General features: G+C 48.2%; 1 protein-coding gene across 1 annotated transcript in view; it reads left to right on the top strand.

The window, feature by feature from the left end:
• Eefsec (eukaryotic elongation factor, selenocysteine-tRNA specific) overlaps positions 1-17,105 on the top strand; it is a 208,646-nt gene that overhangs the window by 92,840 nt on the left and 98,701 nt on the right. The window contains exons 3-4 of the mRNA XM_059258164.1: positions 2,519-2,615; positions 5,537-5,701. Coding sequence (XP_059114147.1) covers positions 2,519-2,615; positions 5,537-5,701 — 262 coding nt within the window. The remainder of the gene's footprint in view (positions 1-2,518; positions 2,616-5,536; positions 5,702-17,105) is intronic.

Below are 17,105 nucleotides of genomic sequence, written 5' to 3'. Positions count from 1 at the left end.
ATTCGATTCTTCTCTGATAGTCTGGTGAGTCTCTTTCTCCAGAACTGTTGGCTCAGATATATGTAGTACCAGCTGGAGCCTGATTGGCTGAGCTTAAAGTGTGTACATGCAAAGATGGTGAAAATGGGGTCAGTCAGGAGACAGCTGTCAGACCTAGGAGGGGAAAGAGAAAGCATCCCCAACCCTAAGCGTGTTTACAGTTAGGTCACTTTCTCTACTCTCCTTTCTCCATGTGGTAAGGGGAGTAGAGTAGAGTGGGGAACCTTCCTTTGGCTTTTCATATTTGTTCCTGATGCTTTGAGCTTGCTTTCAGCTGCCTGCCAGGGCCTTGGTTTAGACTGCCATGAAGCCCCAGTCTCTGTCTCAAGCCATCCAGTCTGTCACTACCAGCTGTCAGACACATCCCTCTATGTTACAGATCCATTCTTGCATGGGTTCTGCTTTATTCGGAACCCTTGCTGCCATAGCAGCCCCTGCGAAGTAGTCACCTGGTTGTCAGAAGGGTGGCAGCCCGTGAGATTGATTCCAGGGTCGGGGTCCCTTCAATCAATTGTGGGAGTGTCAAACATAGCCCATCTCTGCCTCCTTGCCTTTAGGGTTTCTGGGACTCTCGCTACTCCTATTTAAAAGTCCCAAAGCAGGTCAGATACACATAGCCTTTCTGATGGGATCTTCTAGGAAACTACCAGATAGGAAAATTGTGATATTTTTCTGGATCAAGTGCTTTGAGAGAACTAAAAATCCATTCTGCCCCACTCCAGCTCATGGTTGTGGTTTTCAAGGTCACTACAGAGTTGGAGGGTAGGTGGAACAAAACAGGTTTAAAATATCTATTTTTAAACTTGTTCTCAGAAACTCAATCATCAAGCCTTTGGTTAATTCCAAAGTTCTGAAAAAGTTGGATCATTTCTGTTCATGCTTTTGCTGCTTCCATAAAGAGGCCCTTTGCATGTACTTGTTCACCATGACTGTTGATCTTTCAAGGTATGTTCAGTCTGAGGTTCATAGCCTTTGGATTCCTCCAAAGCCATGCCAAGTCTGTCCTTTGCCAGTATGCCTGTTGCAGTGTTACTTACAATAACACTGAAAGCTCATAAATGAGGAACTTCCAAGGCAAGCATATGAATATTGGATTTCATACTATTGTGCAGCCAACAGTGATGAAGAGGAGATCAGGAGGGCATGCATGAAGGAGTAGAAAGTCAAGTTCCACACTGTGGAAGTCTGTGTTTGAAGTTGGCTCTGAAGGTTATAGCTAGTGTCTTGGAGTAAGGTAATATGCTTCTCCGGTCTTCATTTCCTCATCTACAATATGACAGAGCCATGGTGGTGAGCTGGAGTGTAAACTGAAGCATTCATGTTTTAAGCTGTCATTGTGCTTGATGTTTCTGTTATTCAGTAGAAAACTTTGTGATATGATGATAACTATGATAGTAGGGTATGAGATAGCCCATACACATGAAATATCTGATGTAAGATATTGAAAATGTGGAAATAGGGTGTGTGGTGGTTTGAATGAGAATGGCCCTCATAGGCTCGTTTGTTTGAATACTTGGTCCCCAGTGGGTGGAACTATTTTGGAAGGATTAGGAAGTGTGGTGTTGCTGAAGGAAGTGTGTCACTGGGGGCAGGCTTTGAGGTTTCAGAAGACTCTTCACCCTTCCCAGTCTCTTTCTCTCTGCCTCCTACTTGTGGATCAAGATGTGAGCTCTCAGCTGTTCCTGCTGCAGTGCCTTTGTCCTGCCATGATGGATTGCAACCCTCTGAAACTGGAATCCCCAAATTAAACTCTCTCTTCTCTAAGTTGCCTTTTTCATGGTGTCTTATTACAGCAATAGAACAGTAACTGAGGCAGGGGAAGTTTCTTGGTGCAGAGCATGGAAAAGCTATGTTCAGAAGAGAATATAGAACAGTGAGAGGATTGTAAACTGCTTCTATTTCCTCCTTCCCCTGACAAGGTTACTAGTTTTGTTTCAATGAAGATGGCTTAAATAAGAGATTCTCCTCGAAGAGGCAGGGCTTCCTTGATGCTGCTTTAGGGACTTTGGGGTCACAATTAGTTCTGAATTTCAGAGAACCAGATTGTGTGAGTATTTTTAAGGGCTTCTTGTATTCTAATCCCACCTATGTCCCTGCTGCTTCCTGGGAAGGCTCAAGAACTAGATGAACCCCTTAGATTCTGATGTCCAAAGGTACAGCCTTTCTCTGTGGGGCCTCTACTTTACCTCCTGACAATCCAGAGCAGCAGTGGTATCTTCCCACACTCACCTGAAGGGTGAAAAAAGGCACATGGCAGGTGGGAAGAGGTGGGATCTGTGGTTGGTATGTAAAGTAAATAGAAAATTTCTTAATAAAAAAAAAAGTGAAAAAAAATGTTCCACATACCAAAAAAAAAAAAAAAAAAAAAGAAAGAAAAAGCATATGGCATGCTCAGTGATAGGCCAGCAGCTCCACAGGTCTGTGCTGGGCTGTGCCAGCAACCTCTTTGACTGTTACAATGCTTGTTGTTCTGTTTCAGATTCCGGGGTGCACCAATTATTCCCGTAGCAGCCAAACCTGGGGGACCAGAGGCCCCTGAAACAGAAGCTCCACAGGGCATCTCAGAACTCATTGAGGTACTGTCAACTTGATCCCACTTTGCTCCAGCCCTGCTCCAGTAGCCCTCCATGTCTCCCTCTGCCTGAGAGAGAGGCAATCCTAACAGGTCTCCAAGTTGGTTTCTTGGGTCTCCCACTCACTCTGATGTCAGACTCCTCACCTCCCTCAGAAACTCCCAAACAAAGACCCGTGGAACCCCTGGGCATTGGGCTGTGCAGAGCTCTTCCCGCCTACTGTGTGTTCTGCTCTGTCCCTTCTCTTTCACACGTTTCCATTCAGACAAAGTAGTGCCCACCAAGGTTACCAGTCCCTCAAGCCTACCATTCTCCCTCTCTCTCCCCTTATTCCTCAGTGGAGACTCAGCCGTGTACAGCATATCTGACCACAAGGTCCATTCCTGTCCTTCAGACCCTCCAGTCTGCAGCTGGAGCAGCACAGCCTCCATCCTGACGGCCTCCACTGGAGGAGTAGACATTTCATCTTGCAGAACTATGGGCTTAAGGTTCAGACTCTTCCTCCAGGCTCAGGGGCAGTGGACAGAGACAGGGAGCCCAGTCATCCAGGTGGGCCAGTGCCCTTTCCTTCTCCCTGAGCAGAGAGCGCTGGGAGCCTAGCAGAAGTACAGAGCACAGTAACAGTGCTCAGCAGCTTGCCGAGGAATGGGGCTTCTATCCGGGCATCACCCTGGTGGTCCTGGGGAACACTTGTTCTTCCCCTTGCCTGGCAGAGGGCAGCAACATCTAGGGCAGCCAGCAGACAGGGATGCAGACAAGGTGGTAGAGATAGAAATATGAAGGAAGAAGGCCGTGAGAAGGAAATACAGAGTTACTTCACTGAGCTTAGTCACTGACATGGTGCAGGAGCTCTGTGTTAGACTGTGTGCTGGTGTTGACCTGCTACTGCTCTCTGCCTAGACTCAAGTGATTCATAGGTGTGGTCACACACATCCTTAGAGGCTAAGGCTAGAAGATGGGAAGTTTGAGGCCAGCATGCTTAGTGAGACCCTATCTCAAACAACAGAAGAATTGCTTGGATCAGACAATCCATTTCATGCAGTGAACAAAGTTGCAGTACAGGGAAGGTAATGGCACTGTCACAGAGATGCTGTGAGGCTAATTGAGTTACTAGGGGTGATATGTTTACCACAACAGTGACATGATTTGGCATACTAGGCTCCACACTTAAATTCTTAACATACTGGGTCTGCAACATTTTCAACAGCTGGAAGGCTGAGGAAGAGTGAGTTCAGAAAAGTGAAATGACCTGCCCCAGTCACTTCATGGCAAGTTTATGGGCACATCCCCTCCTCAGACACTTGATCTGTGGTCCTGAGCTCATGTACTGTCCTTGCCTGGGATGCAGGCTCCCAAGATTTCTCACCTGGCCCCAGGTGTCACACAGGCCTCATCTGCCATGTGTCCTCTTCCCCCTCATCAAGTACACATGATAGGCAAATATGGAATGTCAGCTTCTCCTAGAGAAGTTACTTTCTCTTGAGAGTCGTCTCCATCAGGGCTAAGTCTCCCCACCTACCACATCCCCATACCCCCACTGTATGAAATAAATTGATATGGGCAATTCTGCTCTTGGTGCCCCTTTCTGTTGGGGCAGGATCTCAGTAAGTAGCTCAAGCTGGCCTAGAGTTTTCTATCTTCCATCCTGAACCTTTGAGGGTGTGTAACACAATGCCAGGACTTCCTACTCTATGTAAGGGAACAGAAGAAAGAATGTAGATCATTTACCTGCTTATTTTAGTGGGAACTCAGACTCAGACCAATGATCAGTTTGTTGGGGTCACCTGCCGCCATATCCCCAGAGCTAAGTTCACATGTGACCGCCATGTCCCGGCCATGCCTATTTTTCACACTTAACAAATGTTTTCTGGGAGAGGCTCTTGTTACTCCACCAGTTCCAGAGAACACGAATCTGGGATCCTGAGACAATTCAAGCAAAATCCAGAAAAATATGACTATGAAAGATGTTCTTTAAGGAATGAGCCTCTGTGCAAATCTCAGGCCAAGTCTGTTCTGAGTCTCTCCATTATTTTTCCAAAGGAATTGTTATCTTGAGACAGTGCTTTCAGAACATTTACTCCAGACCTGAATACTTGGACAACACTACTACTTCCTCATAAAATCAGAAAGTAGAAAATACAAAGAGAAGTGTGGTCTCTGTGCTCTTTTTTTAAAAATAATGATTAGCTCTGGCAGCATCTCGAGCCCATAAATGACCTGAGGAGCAGTGGCCAGTTGGTACTGTTGCACATGGAAAGTAAGCCATGAAGGAAAGGTGGATGGCCAGACCACAGAAGCCGCTGGGCCAAGTTAACTTAGATCTCCATTTGTTAGGGCTTGGCAGAGGGTAGAAAGGCTCCATAGCACATGCACAGACCTTGGCCTTGGACCTCAAGCCTAGGCTGCTGCCCCTGGAAGCCAGTCTCCTACCCTCTCACCTCAGTTTCTTTCCATTTGTCCTTCATTCACACACCTTTCCCTCAGGCAAGGTACCAGCTACTGGAGATCTCTCTAAGTCCTCCATGACCTTGTGGGGTGGGGATAGACACCAGATGTTAACAGCAGGAGGTGGTCTGTAGTGATAGGTGTGGAGACTGAGCCATACAGGAGAGCCCTCTGCAGAGGGCTACTGTGGGTGCCTGGATTTAAGGTGCAGCAGACAGACAAGGCCTGTATGGCCCTGAAACCTAGATGAAGACTCCTGGAGCCTGCAGCTCCAGCAGGGACTGTACATGAGGACTACAGGTCAGGTGTCCTGTAGGAGATGCTTCCACTGCAGTATGGAGGCCTCACCAAGTCCACTTCCTCTCCCTGAGTTAAGTTGCAGTATTGGCCTCTGATCTGAGCCAGCTTGCCAATAGCCTTGGGGGAGGCCAGTGACACAGCTGTGTGCTGCAGTGGTTATAGCGGCATTTCTCTTCCAGCTCCTGAAGTCCCAGATCTCCATCCCAGCCAGAGACCCCTCGGGACCATTCCTCATGTCTGTGGACCACTGCTTCTCCATCAAGGGTCAGGGCACCGTGATGACTGGAACCATCCTCTCAGGTGCTATCAGCCTCGGGGACAGTGTGGAGATCCCTGCCCTCAAGGTCAGTCTGCCATGATGCTCCTTTGTCCCCCGTAGCAGCAGGACAGAGGACAGGCGTTTGGTCTTCAGGGCAGCAGAGTCTACTGGACCTTTCCCAAGTCTTCTACCTGAGGGGTGAGGCAGCCTGCTGCTCTGAGACTCCATCCACTGTTCAACCCTTCTGACTTTGTAGCTTCCTTCCTGGGTTCTAGAACTGCTGCTTTCCCTAGGCTCACAACAGTGGCTGTGGCGGGGAGGCTGGGGCCCACATAAGAGGTTCCCAAGATAAGGATCCTGAGTCTTCAGGGATGAGGTGAGTTTTAAGAGCAAATGGCCAAAAAACTAGGGTGTCAGGTGAAAGTCTAAGCTTTCTGGATGTTGGCAACAAGTATGGTAAAACTATCTCTATTCTTTGTACCCCTGGCTGGCCTTAAATTTGGGATTCTCCTGCCTTAGCTGAAATTGTGTGTGTGTGTGTGTGTGTGTGTGTGTGTGTGTGTGTGTGTGTGTGTAAGCAAGCCACGGAACCTGGCTTTAGAGCTCTGGGCACCTTTTTTTAACTACAAGAATCTTAACTCCCTCATAGTTTTGGTGCACAGTTATTTACAATATCAGAAATACAGATTACTCTGCATTCTTGAGGACTACAGCAGGTGCCCTGCAAACCCTTTGAATACCCTTAGGGAGAGTGGAGGCTTAGGGTCTCCCCATCTCCTCCTTCTCCAGGTACCGTGGCCTGGTTGGCCTTGATAGTGACTTTATTTAGGTGTTACTTAATTGGGCCTAGTGACACTCACCTATAATCCCAGCTACTAAAGAAGCCAAGGCTGGAGAACTTAATATGGTCCTGTCTCCAAAAGAAAAAGTCAGAGAGGAAGCTCATTGGTGGAGTGCTTGCCTAGCATAAGACCTTGTAGGATATTCTGCCAATGTTTAAGCATATGTCTGGGCACCATGGTTCAGCCATGTTGACACATGAAGTGAGCATGTTACTGAGCAAACAGGCCAAAATTCAGCCCTGTCCTGAGCAAGAAAGGACCATCCTATTCCTGTATCTTGTGCCATCTCTGGTTTAGAATAGTGTGGTTGGGCACAGGGAAGGAGCATTTTCTAGAGACAGGATAAACAGTGTTGTATCTCACAAGAAGGGTTGGTTCGTGGTAGAGGAAAGAATTCTCTAAGCAGGGAGATCCAACTGGGGGAGGGGCAGCCTGAGTTCTTGTAAATCCAGGGACTCCAGAGATGATGCAGTCAGAACCCGGCAGCGAGGCCCTGTGCTTTCCTGAGGAGAACTGTGGATAAAAGATCTCCTTCTCTTCTCCCCGTGTAGATATTTCTCTGAATATCACATGAGTCAAAGCCACTTTAAGCCAGGGATTAAAATTACAGATTGTATAAAATAAAGCATAAAATTATGAAAATAAACTAAAGTATATTTAACAAAAACAAGACTAGAGTTGTAACTGTGTGCTAACTCTTAGTTGGAACAGAAAGTAAATTGATGCTAAATTTCTGAACGGTTCCTGTGTTCAGCAAGGTAGACCTGTAGGGCCAGCGTGACTAGCTCCTTCCATCCTGGGCAACGACACATTGGAAGCTTAAGAGAGGAGCTAAAGATAGGAAAGAGGTCTGATAGGAGGGCTCTCAGTGGTGAGCTTTGATCTAGGGGTCCATTGGGCATTCAAGGGAGTAGGGAAGGCTTTGATAGCGGAGTCAGCTGCAGGGCAGAGACCAAGGGCTTGGAGAGAAGATAAAACCAACGTTCCTCATCCTGGGTAGACACACAGGCATGTGAGTGGGGACATACTCTGAAATTCCTGGCCAGCTTTTTTACCCATTGAGGTAGAACTTGCCTATCCACATCCTGACCTGTGCCCTTGGGCATGTGACAGATGTTTAGCACCTGCATGTCTAGCTCTTCTCTTGCTGTAGTATACCTGTATTCCCAGATGATTTGTCAATAATCTTACCGGTTAGGAAAAGCAGAACTTGTAAGTGGTGTGTGAATAGTCAGCTAAGATTTCCAAGCACAGTGTGGAAAATGCAGCCTTCTCTTTTCTACTTAAAGTAAGGTGTGGGGAGAAAGAGACAAATCAAGGAAGAACTGTTAGGGTGTGGTTGTTCCACAGCTTCTTGGTCTGTCTGGACCGCCAAGGATATGAAATCAGGAGATGGCCATCGAGAAAGCACAGCTGCAGTGGAGCATCCTTCTGTTGAAAACATTCGGGTGTGCCTAGTGGACCCTGTCAGCATCTCAGCAGAAGCTGGGGTGGAAGTGGACTTGTGGAGGAAGGATGTGTGGGACCCTCCTGTTTAATGGCACAGATCCCTGTGTGTATATGGCACACCCTACATGTCAGAGACTGTTATACTAGCAACATTTCTGGACAGGAAGGGGCAGAGACCTGACAAAATGGGAAGAAAAAAAGCTCTTGGACTAGGATACTACACACAGGAAATGATCGTCATTCTTTAGCTTACAAATGCATGCCATTCCTGAAAAACATATATAATGAGTAAAGAAACTATAACAACTCTGAGCACAGAGCCAGAGAAGTGGTCCTGTGATGGTACTGTTGGTGTCCTGCCCCTAGGTAAGGCCTGTCGTGTGCCCAGAAGCTTTGCAGGCATGCTGGCATTCTCTGCAGAGGCCCTCATAGGCTGCAAGTGCACAGAAGCGCACCTCAGAGCCTGAGTCCTGGTCTCTTGACCTCTCACCCCTCCACTGGCTGTGAGTGGTGGCCAGTGCCTGTCAAGCCTGTCAAGCACGAAGGCATCATAAACTGTGGCCTTTTTCCAAAGCACAGTGCCATCCTTGTCAGATTTCACTAATGGATGCAGACACGTCTGACCGCGTGAACTCCCTTGGAGCAGGACACAGCCATTCCAAATAAACAGTGCATTCCCCTGGCCATACCTTGGCCTGTTTCTGCTGCCATGTCCATTCCCAGCTGGGGCTGATTAGCTGAGTGAGGAAATGTTGGGGAACAAGGAGTAAATGAAGGGGAGGGGAATCTCATTTAGATCCCAGAAAGGTTTAAACAGCAAACATCCTGAGAGTCACAGCTTTCTGGCTGTCTTGGGTCTATAGGTTGGGGGATCCCTCTGGTGAGATTTTATCTGGGGATTGTAGGCAAGTCATATTCCTGTTGCTGATTGGCTACTGGATTGTAATACTAGAAACTGTCAAAGCCTCAGACACGAGAAAGAACATGCTGGGCCTTCAGAACACACCTGACATTTTCCAGTTCTTTGGGCCCAGGCAAATTGCTCAGCCTCTCTGTGCTATACCGATTTAGTGCTGACAGGCTGTGTGCTTGCCTCTGGCCAGGGCTGTGGGGCAAGGGATTCAGGAGGATTGGGGTAGTGTTTGGCAAGGCTTCTGCACTAGGAGTGGCAATGTCTGAATTGACAGTTTTGGCTCTTTGTCACCTTTTGGTGTTACATATGGAACTCTGGATGTGGATTCAGAGACATAAATGTGGTGTGGCCTGGCTGTAAAGTCGCTGGTCTCTAAGGACTCTGAAGGACTTGCGGAAATGAGATGTGCTTTGCACACAGCCCAGCCAATGCTGGGATAATGGTGAGATGCATTAGTAGCATATTTAGATCTTTCGTTTATGAACTGTGTAGAGAGTCAGAATTTGATAGCGTATTCCTTCAAGTTGTCATGGTCAGACTTATTAGCCCCAGAGAAGAATAGGAAAACTTTACACACTACAGGGCATTGTTGCTTTTTCGTTTGCCGTGGCTCTTAGAAATTGGTCACAAGGTTATAACATCTGGGAAGAATAATTTCCCTCACTTCCACAGACCTCTACTTCCTTCTACTACTATTTCTTTTTTAAATAAAAAAAAAAAAATGAGATGGGGTCTCATTATGTAGCCCTATAGCCTGGAACTCACGCTATGTAGACCATGCTATCTTTGCACTCAGAGATCTGCCTACTTCTGCCTTCCAAGCACTGAGATTAAAGGCTTGTGCCACCAAGCCTGGTTCTGTCCACCTTTCTTAGCTTACTTAGCTTTGGTGTACTCTGCTAACAGTCCCTGAGGTCCTTTGCACTCTCAAAACTCTGCAGATCTCTTCCCCTTTGGAGAGCTGTTCCCCTGACCTTGGCCTGTGAGCACTCAGCCTGGCACTCAGCATGCTACGACAACATTTGTCTCTGAGTTTTTGTTTCCATGATGCTGACCTCCTAGCTGTCTATCTGTTCTCAGAACTAGACCCAGGATAGACCCTCCAAAATATGTGGTTAATAGGAGAAAAAGTCCCTAGAGCAAATAATTGAGATGGTTTTCAGTTGGCGTTTGATTGGTATTGGACAGTGAGCACCCTTGGAGGCCACATTTAGCTTCTCCTGGGACTGTATCTCCTCTTTGAGGCAGTGTCCTGATGCTTCAGAGTAAGTAAGCAAAGGTAGACATGTACCCTGGAGTCACCATGTGGTCTTGTTTGGGAGGAGCAACTCATCATATGTCTAGGGCTAACCAGCTGCCTTACTCGGCCAGGCCCCAGTCTAGGAAGCAACTCTTTCTTTCTCTGCTTTTCATCTAGAAGTTCTATCCTGGCTTCATAGCTAACTGCTTTTTGTTTTAGAAGAGCTGTGCTGGAAGGCAGGTTTCCTGTGAATTTGATGCTTTCATAGGTTAGCTTTGTCAGTGAAGACTTGGGGAGTCTGTTCTCCAGGTCTGTGCGTGTCTGGGGTGCCAGATACATGGGCTTGGAGGCCCTTGCTCACTCTAGTGGAGCAGCAGAGCAGGAGAAGGCCAGTGGTAGAAATTGGGACAGTCAGGAGAACTGTGGGGCTCCCCTTTGAGCAGATCGGCTCTTGTTTGGTGGCCGTACAGCTCTGACTGTGCCCGTGGTTAGGTTCCTCAGACCCACTGAGGCCGCTGCTACCTCTCCTTCACCTCACCCTGCCTCCTGCTCTACTTGTTTACTCCGCCTAGCATTGACAGAACAACCTTAGACAGAAAGCTGCCTGTGTCCAGGTCTTTGACCTGCTCAGCTGTCTAGGCCCATGGTTGCCGATGTAAAGTCTGCAGAACTCTCACGGCATGGCAGATTGTAAGCTTCCCTGAGACTTTAGCCTCAAAGTCATTCTAGAGCCTCTCAGGATCACCTGCTGCTCTTAGTGTAGTAGCCTTGAGTGGGGTAGAAACTGGGTCAGTCCTGTCACAGGCTCAGGGAAGCTATTCTGAAGATCTAGATCAGTTCTAGGGTATAAGGCCTATTCTCCATGCCGTACACCCACCTTTCTACTTCCCCCCCTCAAACCTGAGATGTCATACTCCTATGGTTAATCCCTAATACTACTCTATCCCGGTGGGCTAGTCTGATGGGTTAGGGTTCCCTTCCCCTGTCAGTGAGAGAAAGTTGAAGTCCTGGGACTTGGGAAGCTATGCCAGGAAAGCCAGCCTTTCTGCTCCTTCGGACATTGGAGAGGAAGGAGGTAATGCCTGGACATGGAAGGTCATAAATGTCATCAGCTGCCAGCCCTAGAGAGACACAGAAAGAGGGAAGAGGCAAGAAGAGGGGCCTTGAAGTAGAGACTGAGCCCTGCAGGCTTCTGGGAACCACCTACCTCAGAACTGGGCTTTGTGAGAGCCACATCTCAAGCCTTCAGGCCCGGACATCTGCTCTCAGCCAGAAGCATGCCGAATGGCAGGAGCAGTCTTCTCTTTAGCTGTCAGGAGTGTAAGCCCAAGCTCGTCACTGTGGCGGCGGAGATGTTCTGACTGGATGGCTGCAGTGCATGAGCACCCTATAGCTGCACGGCTTTGGGGAGTTCTCCAGGAGAGCTGGGATCTGTTGATAGTAGAGCAGCTGCTGGACAGGAAAGTGGGAGGTGGTGACCTGCTTTGCGGATCAGGCTCTGGACATACATGGACTGTATTTGAGGCTTTCCCTCCACTCCATAGGACAGTTACATCACAGAGCCATTGTTTCCTTCTTGATTAGTCCACCGTGACTTGACAGTCTACACAGTATGCCTGCACAAGGGCTTGTGGGTAGTAAGGCTGGCTGTCTCTGTCATTGTTGTTGTCTCTGTCTCTGCCATTAATTTCACATAGAACCCTGAATCTTGTCTCCCCCTCACTCCCACCCCATAATCCTTTTTGCTTGGTCCTTAGAGAATTGCAGCTCAGGTGTTCATCTGAACTTTATACAGTGAACAGTCCAGGACACGCTGGCTCATGAGACTTTGCCTTCTGTCTTAAGGATGTGAATCCTTAAGATTCATTTGCGGTGAAGTTGTAATATCCTGTGGTCTTAGCAGGGCTTGGATGAGGATGGACAGTGACAGGTGAGGCGGGAGATTAATCTCAGCAGGCAAGTGGCAAGGAGGACGGTTCCCTGGTGTCATCAGAAGTTGCATTCAGCATTTTACACAATTTTTGTTCCTGTGGAAATCCTGAAGGCTTTCTCATCCCTCTATCCCAATAACTATCATACCATGTTAGCCTGAGTGTCAGCTGTAGCTTGACACACTGGACCCAAGATGCACCTCCATTGAGCCCACATCCCTCTAGTACTTACTGTATTGGGTAGGTCTCCCCTTCTTAGAAGGCACAGTTTTTATGTTCTGACAGCCTACCCTCAGGTACAGTGCTGAAGCCCACAGTGCTTCTAGGGAGGCCTGACTGCTCAGATGCTGTGGGTAAATTAAGAACTTTGTGGGGCTGGTCTAGTTGGGGTCTCATGTTCTAAGCTTATGTTTGGTGACTTTTAGAGGCAGTGGATTCAGAAATGGAGCTGGGATTTGGCCTGATGCAAGGAGAAAGCCCGGAGAAGATAAGAGTTATTTAAATTGCTTCTTGGATACCAGGCTGTGCTCCAAAGCCACATAGATTCCTAGTGGGCCATTAGCAGCAATCTGAGGACAGTGGCATTGTCCTGAAATTCCCCACCAGTCCTTGCCCTATCTTTTGCACAAGATAAAACAGACATGGGTGCTGAAGTCTTCTCAAGGGCAGTCATCAGGGACCTCCATGTATGCTCTGGCGAGATGTATGCTCTTCAGTCTGCAGGAGCTCCCAATAGGGAGGAAATTCAGCTGGCGCTTGCTTCAACTGAAAAGAGCCAGCTAGAAGTCTTGGGGCCATCTATAGTTATTACTCTTTGCTTGGGCTTTGAAGGGCTTGGCCCTGTAACTGTGAGTCTACCCTGTTCCCTTGAGGGTTGAATGCACATGGTTCTGTGCTGGGAGAGCTGCATCTGAGCCAATGTCCCAGTGTGGGAGATGTGGCAGCTACAACCTGGGTATCTTGGGAGGGGGCAAGCCTGGAGCAATGCCATCCTCTTCCTAGGCAGCCCATTCAGAGAACTGCCCATAAGGGCTAGTTATGTCCAACCCTGTGGGCTCAAGAGTCCCATTGGGTCCCGTTGTTGCTAGTCTTCCAAAATATGTATGGACTTATAGGTCTGAGACCACAGATAAAACCAACCTGCCGAAGGAGATACTGCCCTACCTGATGGCTGCCTGCCAGTGAGAGCCCAGTCTAGGTGCAGTCTGTCTATCCCCTGCCCACCTACAGTCTGAGTTCACACTTTCTACCACTCTTTCTGCTGAGGGGCAGTGTGTAAGAGGGGTCAGAGTTTGCAGAGCCATGCTCCCTGGCTTATACTTCCTACATGAGCAGGTACTTCCCTTGTGTGCTATAAAGTGGAGAGAACATGTCACCATCCTCAGATAAGAGTGTGAGGATTACTTTTCTGTTGCTGTTATAAAACACTGACCAAAAGCAACTTGGGGGAGAGAGGATTTATTTGGCTTACAAGTTACTGTCCATCTTCAGAGGAAGCCACAGTAGGAGCTTGAAGCAGAAACCTCGGAGAAACACTGCTTACTAGCTTGCTTCCCCCGGCTTATGTGCTAACTTTTTTCTTTGTTTGTTTGTTTTTATACAATGTAGGCTTACCTGCCCAAGAGTGACACTACCTACAGTGGGATAGGCCTTCCCACATCAATCAGCAATCAAGAACGTGTCCCACAAACATGCTCACACACCAGTCTGATGGAGGTGATTCCTCAATTGGGTTCCCTCTTCTCAAGTATAGGTTTGTATCAAGTTGACAAAAACTATAATGCAGGTCCCATGCATGCACCTCAGTGACTAGTGATATTAAGTCGGTGATGTCATCATTGACAGCACAGGATGCTCCAGCTTCTGCCATCCCCTGCACATAGTAGGGCTTCCCACCCGATGGATACCTGTAAAGAGATGGGTGGCAGGAGAGTCTGGTCACTTCAAGTGGATTTCCCTTACGGGAACTGCCTGTTGGTAGAGTACCAGTCTGGGCAGCCTCACAGACTCACCGGGTGGCCATTGCATCTGTATGTCCTACCACAAGGCAAGGTCCCTGTCCTGTACAGGCTTTGAGTGGGACTGAGTCAGTTTTGTTTCTAGGTCAGGAGAGTGATTTGATCAGAAATAACATGGAGGGCTGTGCTGATATAGCTGGGCATGGTGCCCTGCCAGAGCACAGCATCCAGGTCCCAAGTATGCATCCCATTGTTAGACCACAGGTGAGTCATTCCTCTGCGGAAAGGTTACCTTTCTCATGAGGACAGCATCCAGATGGGCCTGAAGGCACTTGTCCTTTTCACCCTTGTTTCCTTCCCATGGTAGGGAAGGTGGCCAGGAAAGCTCTGACTCAAGCTAGGCCATGATGGATAAGGGCTCACCACAACCTTTCCACCATAGCCTTGGGGCCACCATGCCCTCCTTCAGCCATGGCATATGACATGTGTCACCAAGGAAAATGTGCGCTGCCAGTAACCTGAGAGCTGGCAGGACTACAATTTGGCACCTGAAATAGGTTCTCTGTTGGGAAGTGAGTGACAGCCAGGGGTTGAGGACCAGGTGGACATAGCCTTGGTGCAGCGATGCTGAGTTGGCTAGCAGCCATCTAGTGCTAGACTGCCCAATCCAGGCGTGATGCTGTGTGGTACCTAGCAGCATCTGGTCTGTGCAGTCTCCGGTCGCCTTTCTGCAGTGGAAGCAAGTTCTGGCTGCAGTGAGCAGTGTGGCCTGGTGTGGTCCAAGTAATTAGTCTGGATGCTTCTGTGAAGCCAGGGCTGTCCTCCCCAGATGTCACTGCCACATTTCATATTGAGGGTGGACCACTGAGTACATTAGTCCTGTGGAGACTACAGTGGATGGAAGTGTCCCTTATCACTTCATGGGGGAAACCAGTCTTGCCCCTTAGATGTATGCATTGTTGCTGAACCAGGAGGAGGGCACAGCACTCTGCCCAGCATCAGGAGTGGTCGTGCCCACAGGTGAGTGGTACCTAAAGTAGCTGATGGACACGTGAGGCTCTCTTAGCCCCAGGCTAGGAGCTGAGCTGCTTGGTAGATTGTGACTATCGAAGAGCAGAAACAGGAAGGGGTATCTGGAAGGCGAGTGGAGAAGGCTTCGGGGGAGCCTTGTCAGGAAGTAGGCTCTAGAGAGCTGTTCTAGGGCCCCATGTGGTCTCCGGTTTTTGAGCACTTCTGTTTCCCCTAGGCTCCCTTTGTCACAGAAAGCCTGTGACCATAGCATGAACTTGTTGCTCCAGCTCCCCAGGACCCACCTGCCCTCCATGATGGCCTCCTACCCTGTGTATGTAGAGTAAATCCCAGAAACAGGGATGTCACTCTTGTCCTTCCTGGTACTGAACTGTGAGGCCCAGCAGGCCCTAGGCCAACACTTTTTGCATGTAGAAACAGCCGAGTCTGTGCTTGTAAAAACTCAGTCACATCACATTTGCGTGAATTCCAGTCAGCAGGAGTCAAGGAATGGATGTCTGTAATAGTGAGAGGACCTATAAGGCAGCAGTTCTCAACCTGTGGGTCGTGACCCATTTGGGTTGAGCAACCCTTTCACAGAGTTTGACTAAGACTATTAGGAAGCACAGGTATTTACATTATAATTCATAACAGCAAAATTACAGTTATGAAGTGCAACGAAATAATTTTATGGTTGAGAGTCACTACCACATGAGGAGTTATATTAAAGGGTGGAAGTGTTAGGAAGGTTGAGAGCCACTAGTCTAAGGAGATTCTTAGCAAGTGGTTTAGGAGAACTGGGCTCTAAAGTGGGTCTGACCTGGTACCTGTGCCTGTGTTGTGCCTGTGCAGCCTAATGGCTTAACCTCAGCCCCTGTCTGCACAGAGGAAGAGTCAGTAACCGTGTTTGCTGTGCAGGCCTGTGGTGAACACTGAAAGGAAAGAGTGATTTTATTTGGTGTCCACAGTGTTCATTCAGCACATTGTGAGCACTTGCTGTGTGCAGGAGCCATGCCAAGTCACAGCTGTTCTTAGAAGTTACTTCTCTGATGCAGGGGACTGAGTGACTTATTGAAGTGATAGCAGACAGTGGATCTGAGCCTGCCTTGTGGGTCCCTGACCTGTCAGCACACAGCTGTGGCACAGCCTCTTCCTGGGTTGGCTATTCGGGACAGTGGGCAGGAGAGCTGTCTTTATGAATAGGCTAGAAGTCTTACATGATTCAAAGGATCCAACCACTCAGTGATCCCTGGGAAGAGGCTTGGCTTAACCAGACAGGGTTCTGTGACCCAGGAAATACTATGCTAGCACACCCTTACTTCACCTTGGGGATCCAGCATGCTGGCTAGGGGTTGAAGGGAGCTGCTGGCCCTCCAGTACAGCCCACCTGTCTACACCTGCAGCCTGAGTTCAGTCCCTCCCTACCTGGTTTCACTCTTGGGCTCAGCTATGACTTTTGTTTTTGTTTTTTCTTTAAAGGAAAGTTGAGTGTTTCCTGAATATGTGTAAAGTCAATGCACCATTCAACTGAATGCTTACATTCTTTCTTTAAGAATAAAAATAAAACAACAATAAAAGCACTGTAAACATTGCTGTAATTATTCACAGGCTTTGACTTGTAATAATCACAGGGAGCAGGCAAGTGAAATGCCTTATTAAAGTAGAGACTTGCCTGCTTTCGTTTGAAGTTTTAGTAAAAAATATTCCATTATAACATATTCCTTTAAAAACTAAATTCTGTCCATTCAGAGTTTGAGGACTTTTATCCTTTTCAGAATATTTAAATGAACTGACTCTGGGCAAGGGTCACCCAAGAGTCTGGGCCTGCCTTGTGAGTCCCTGAACTGTCAGCACACAGTTGTGGCACAGCCTTTTCCTGGATTGGCTATTCAGGACAGTATTTGTGAAGACATCAAACATGGAAACGAAGATTAGGACCAACCTGGCCTGTGCTACATTGGTACCCACTGACCTCACTGTCTGCCGTTCTCACTGCCTGGCACGAATACACAGAAGCCTTCAAGGTGGAGCAGGCATCTGAAGTCTGAGGGAACAGAGACTTCTGAGAGGAGGCTGAGCTGCTGAGACCAGGCCTCCAGGTCCTCCAGGCTAATGCCAGGGCCTCGTGTGAGAGGAGCTCAAGGTGTT

This window comes from Peromyscus eremicus, chromosome 3 (genome assembly GCF_949786415.1).
Source record: "Peromyscus eremicus chromosome 3, PerEre_H2_v1, whole genome shotgun sequence".
Taxonomy (NCBI): domain Eukaryota; kingdom Metazoa; phylum Chordata; class Mammalia; order Rodentia; family Cricetidae; genus Peromyscus; species Peromyscus eremicus.
Note: the sequence above shows the minus strand (reverse complement) of the source record. Positions and strands in the feature narration are given on the sequence as shown.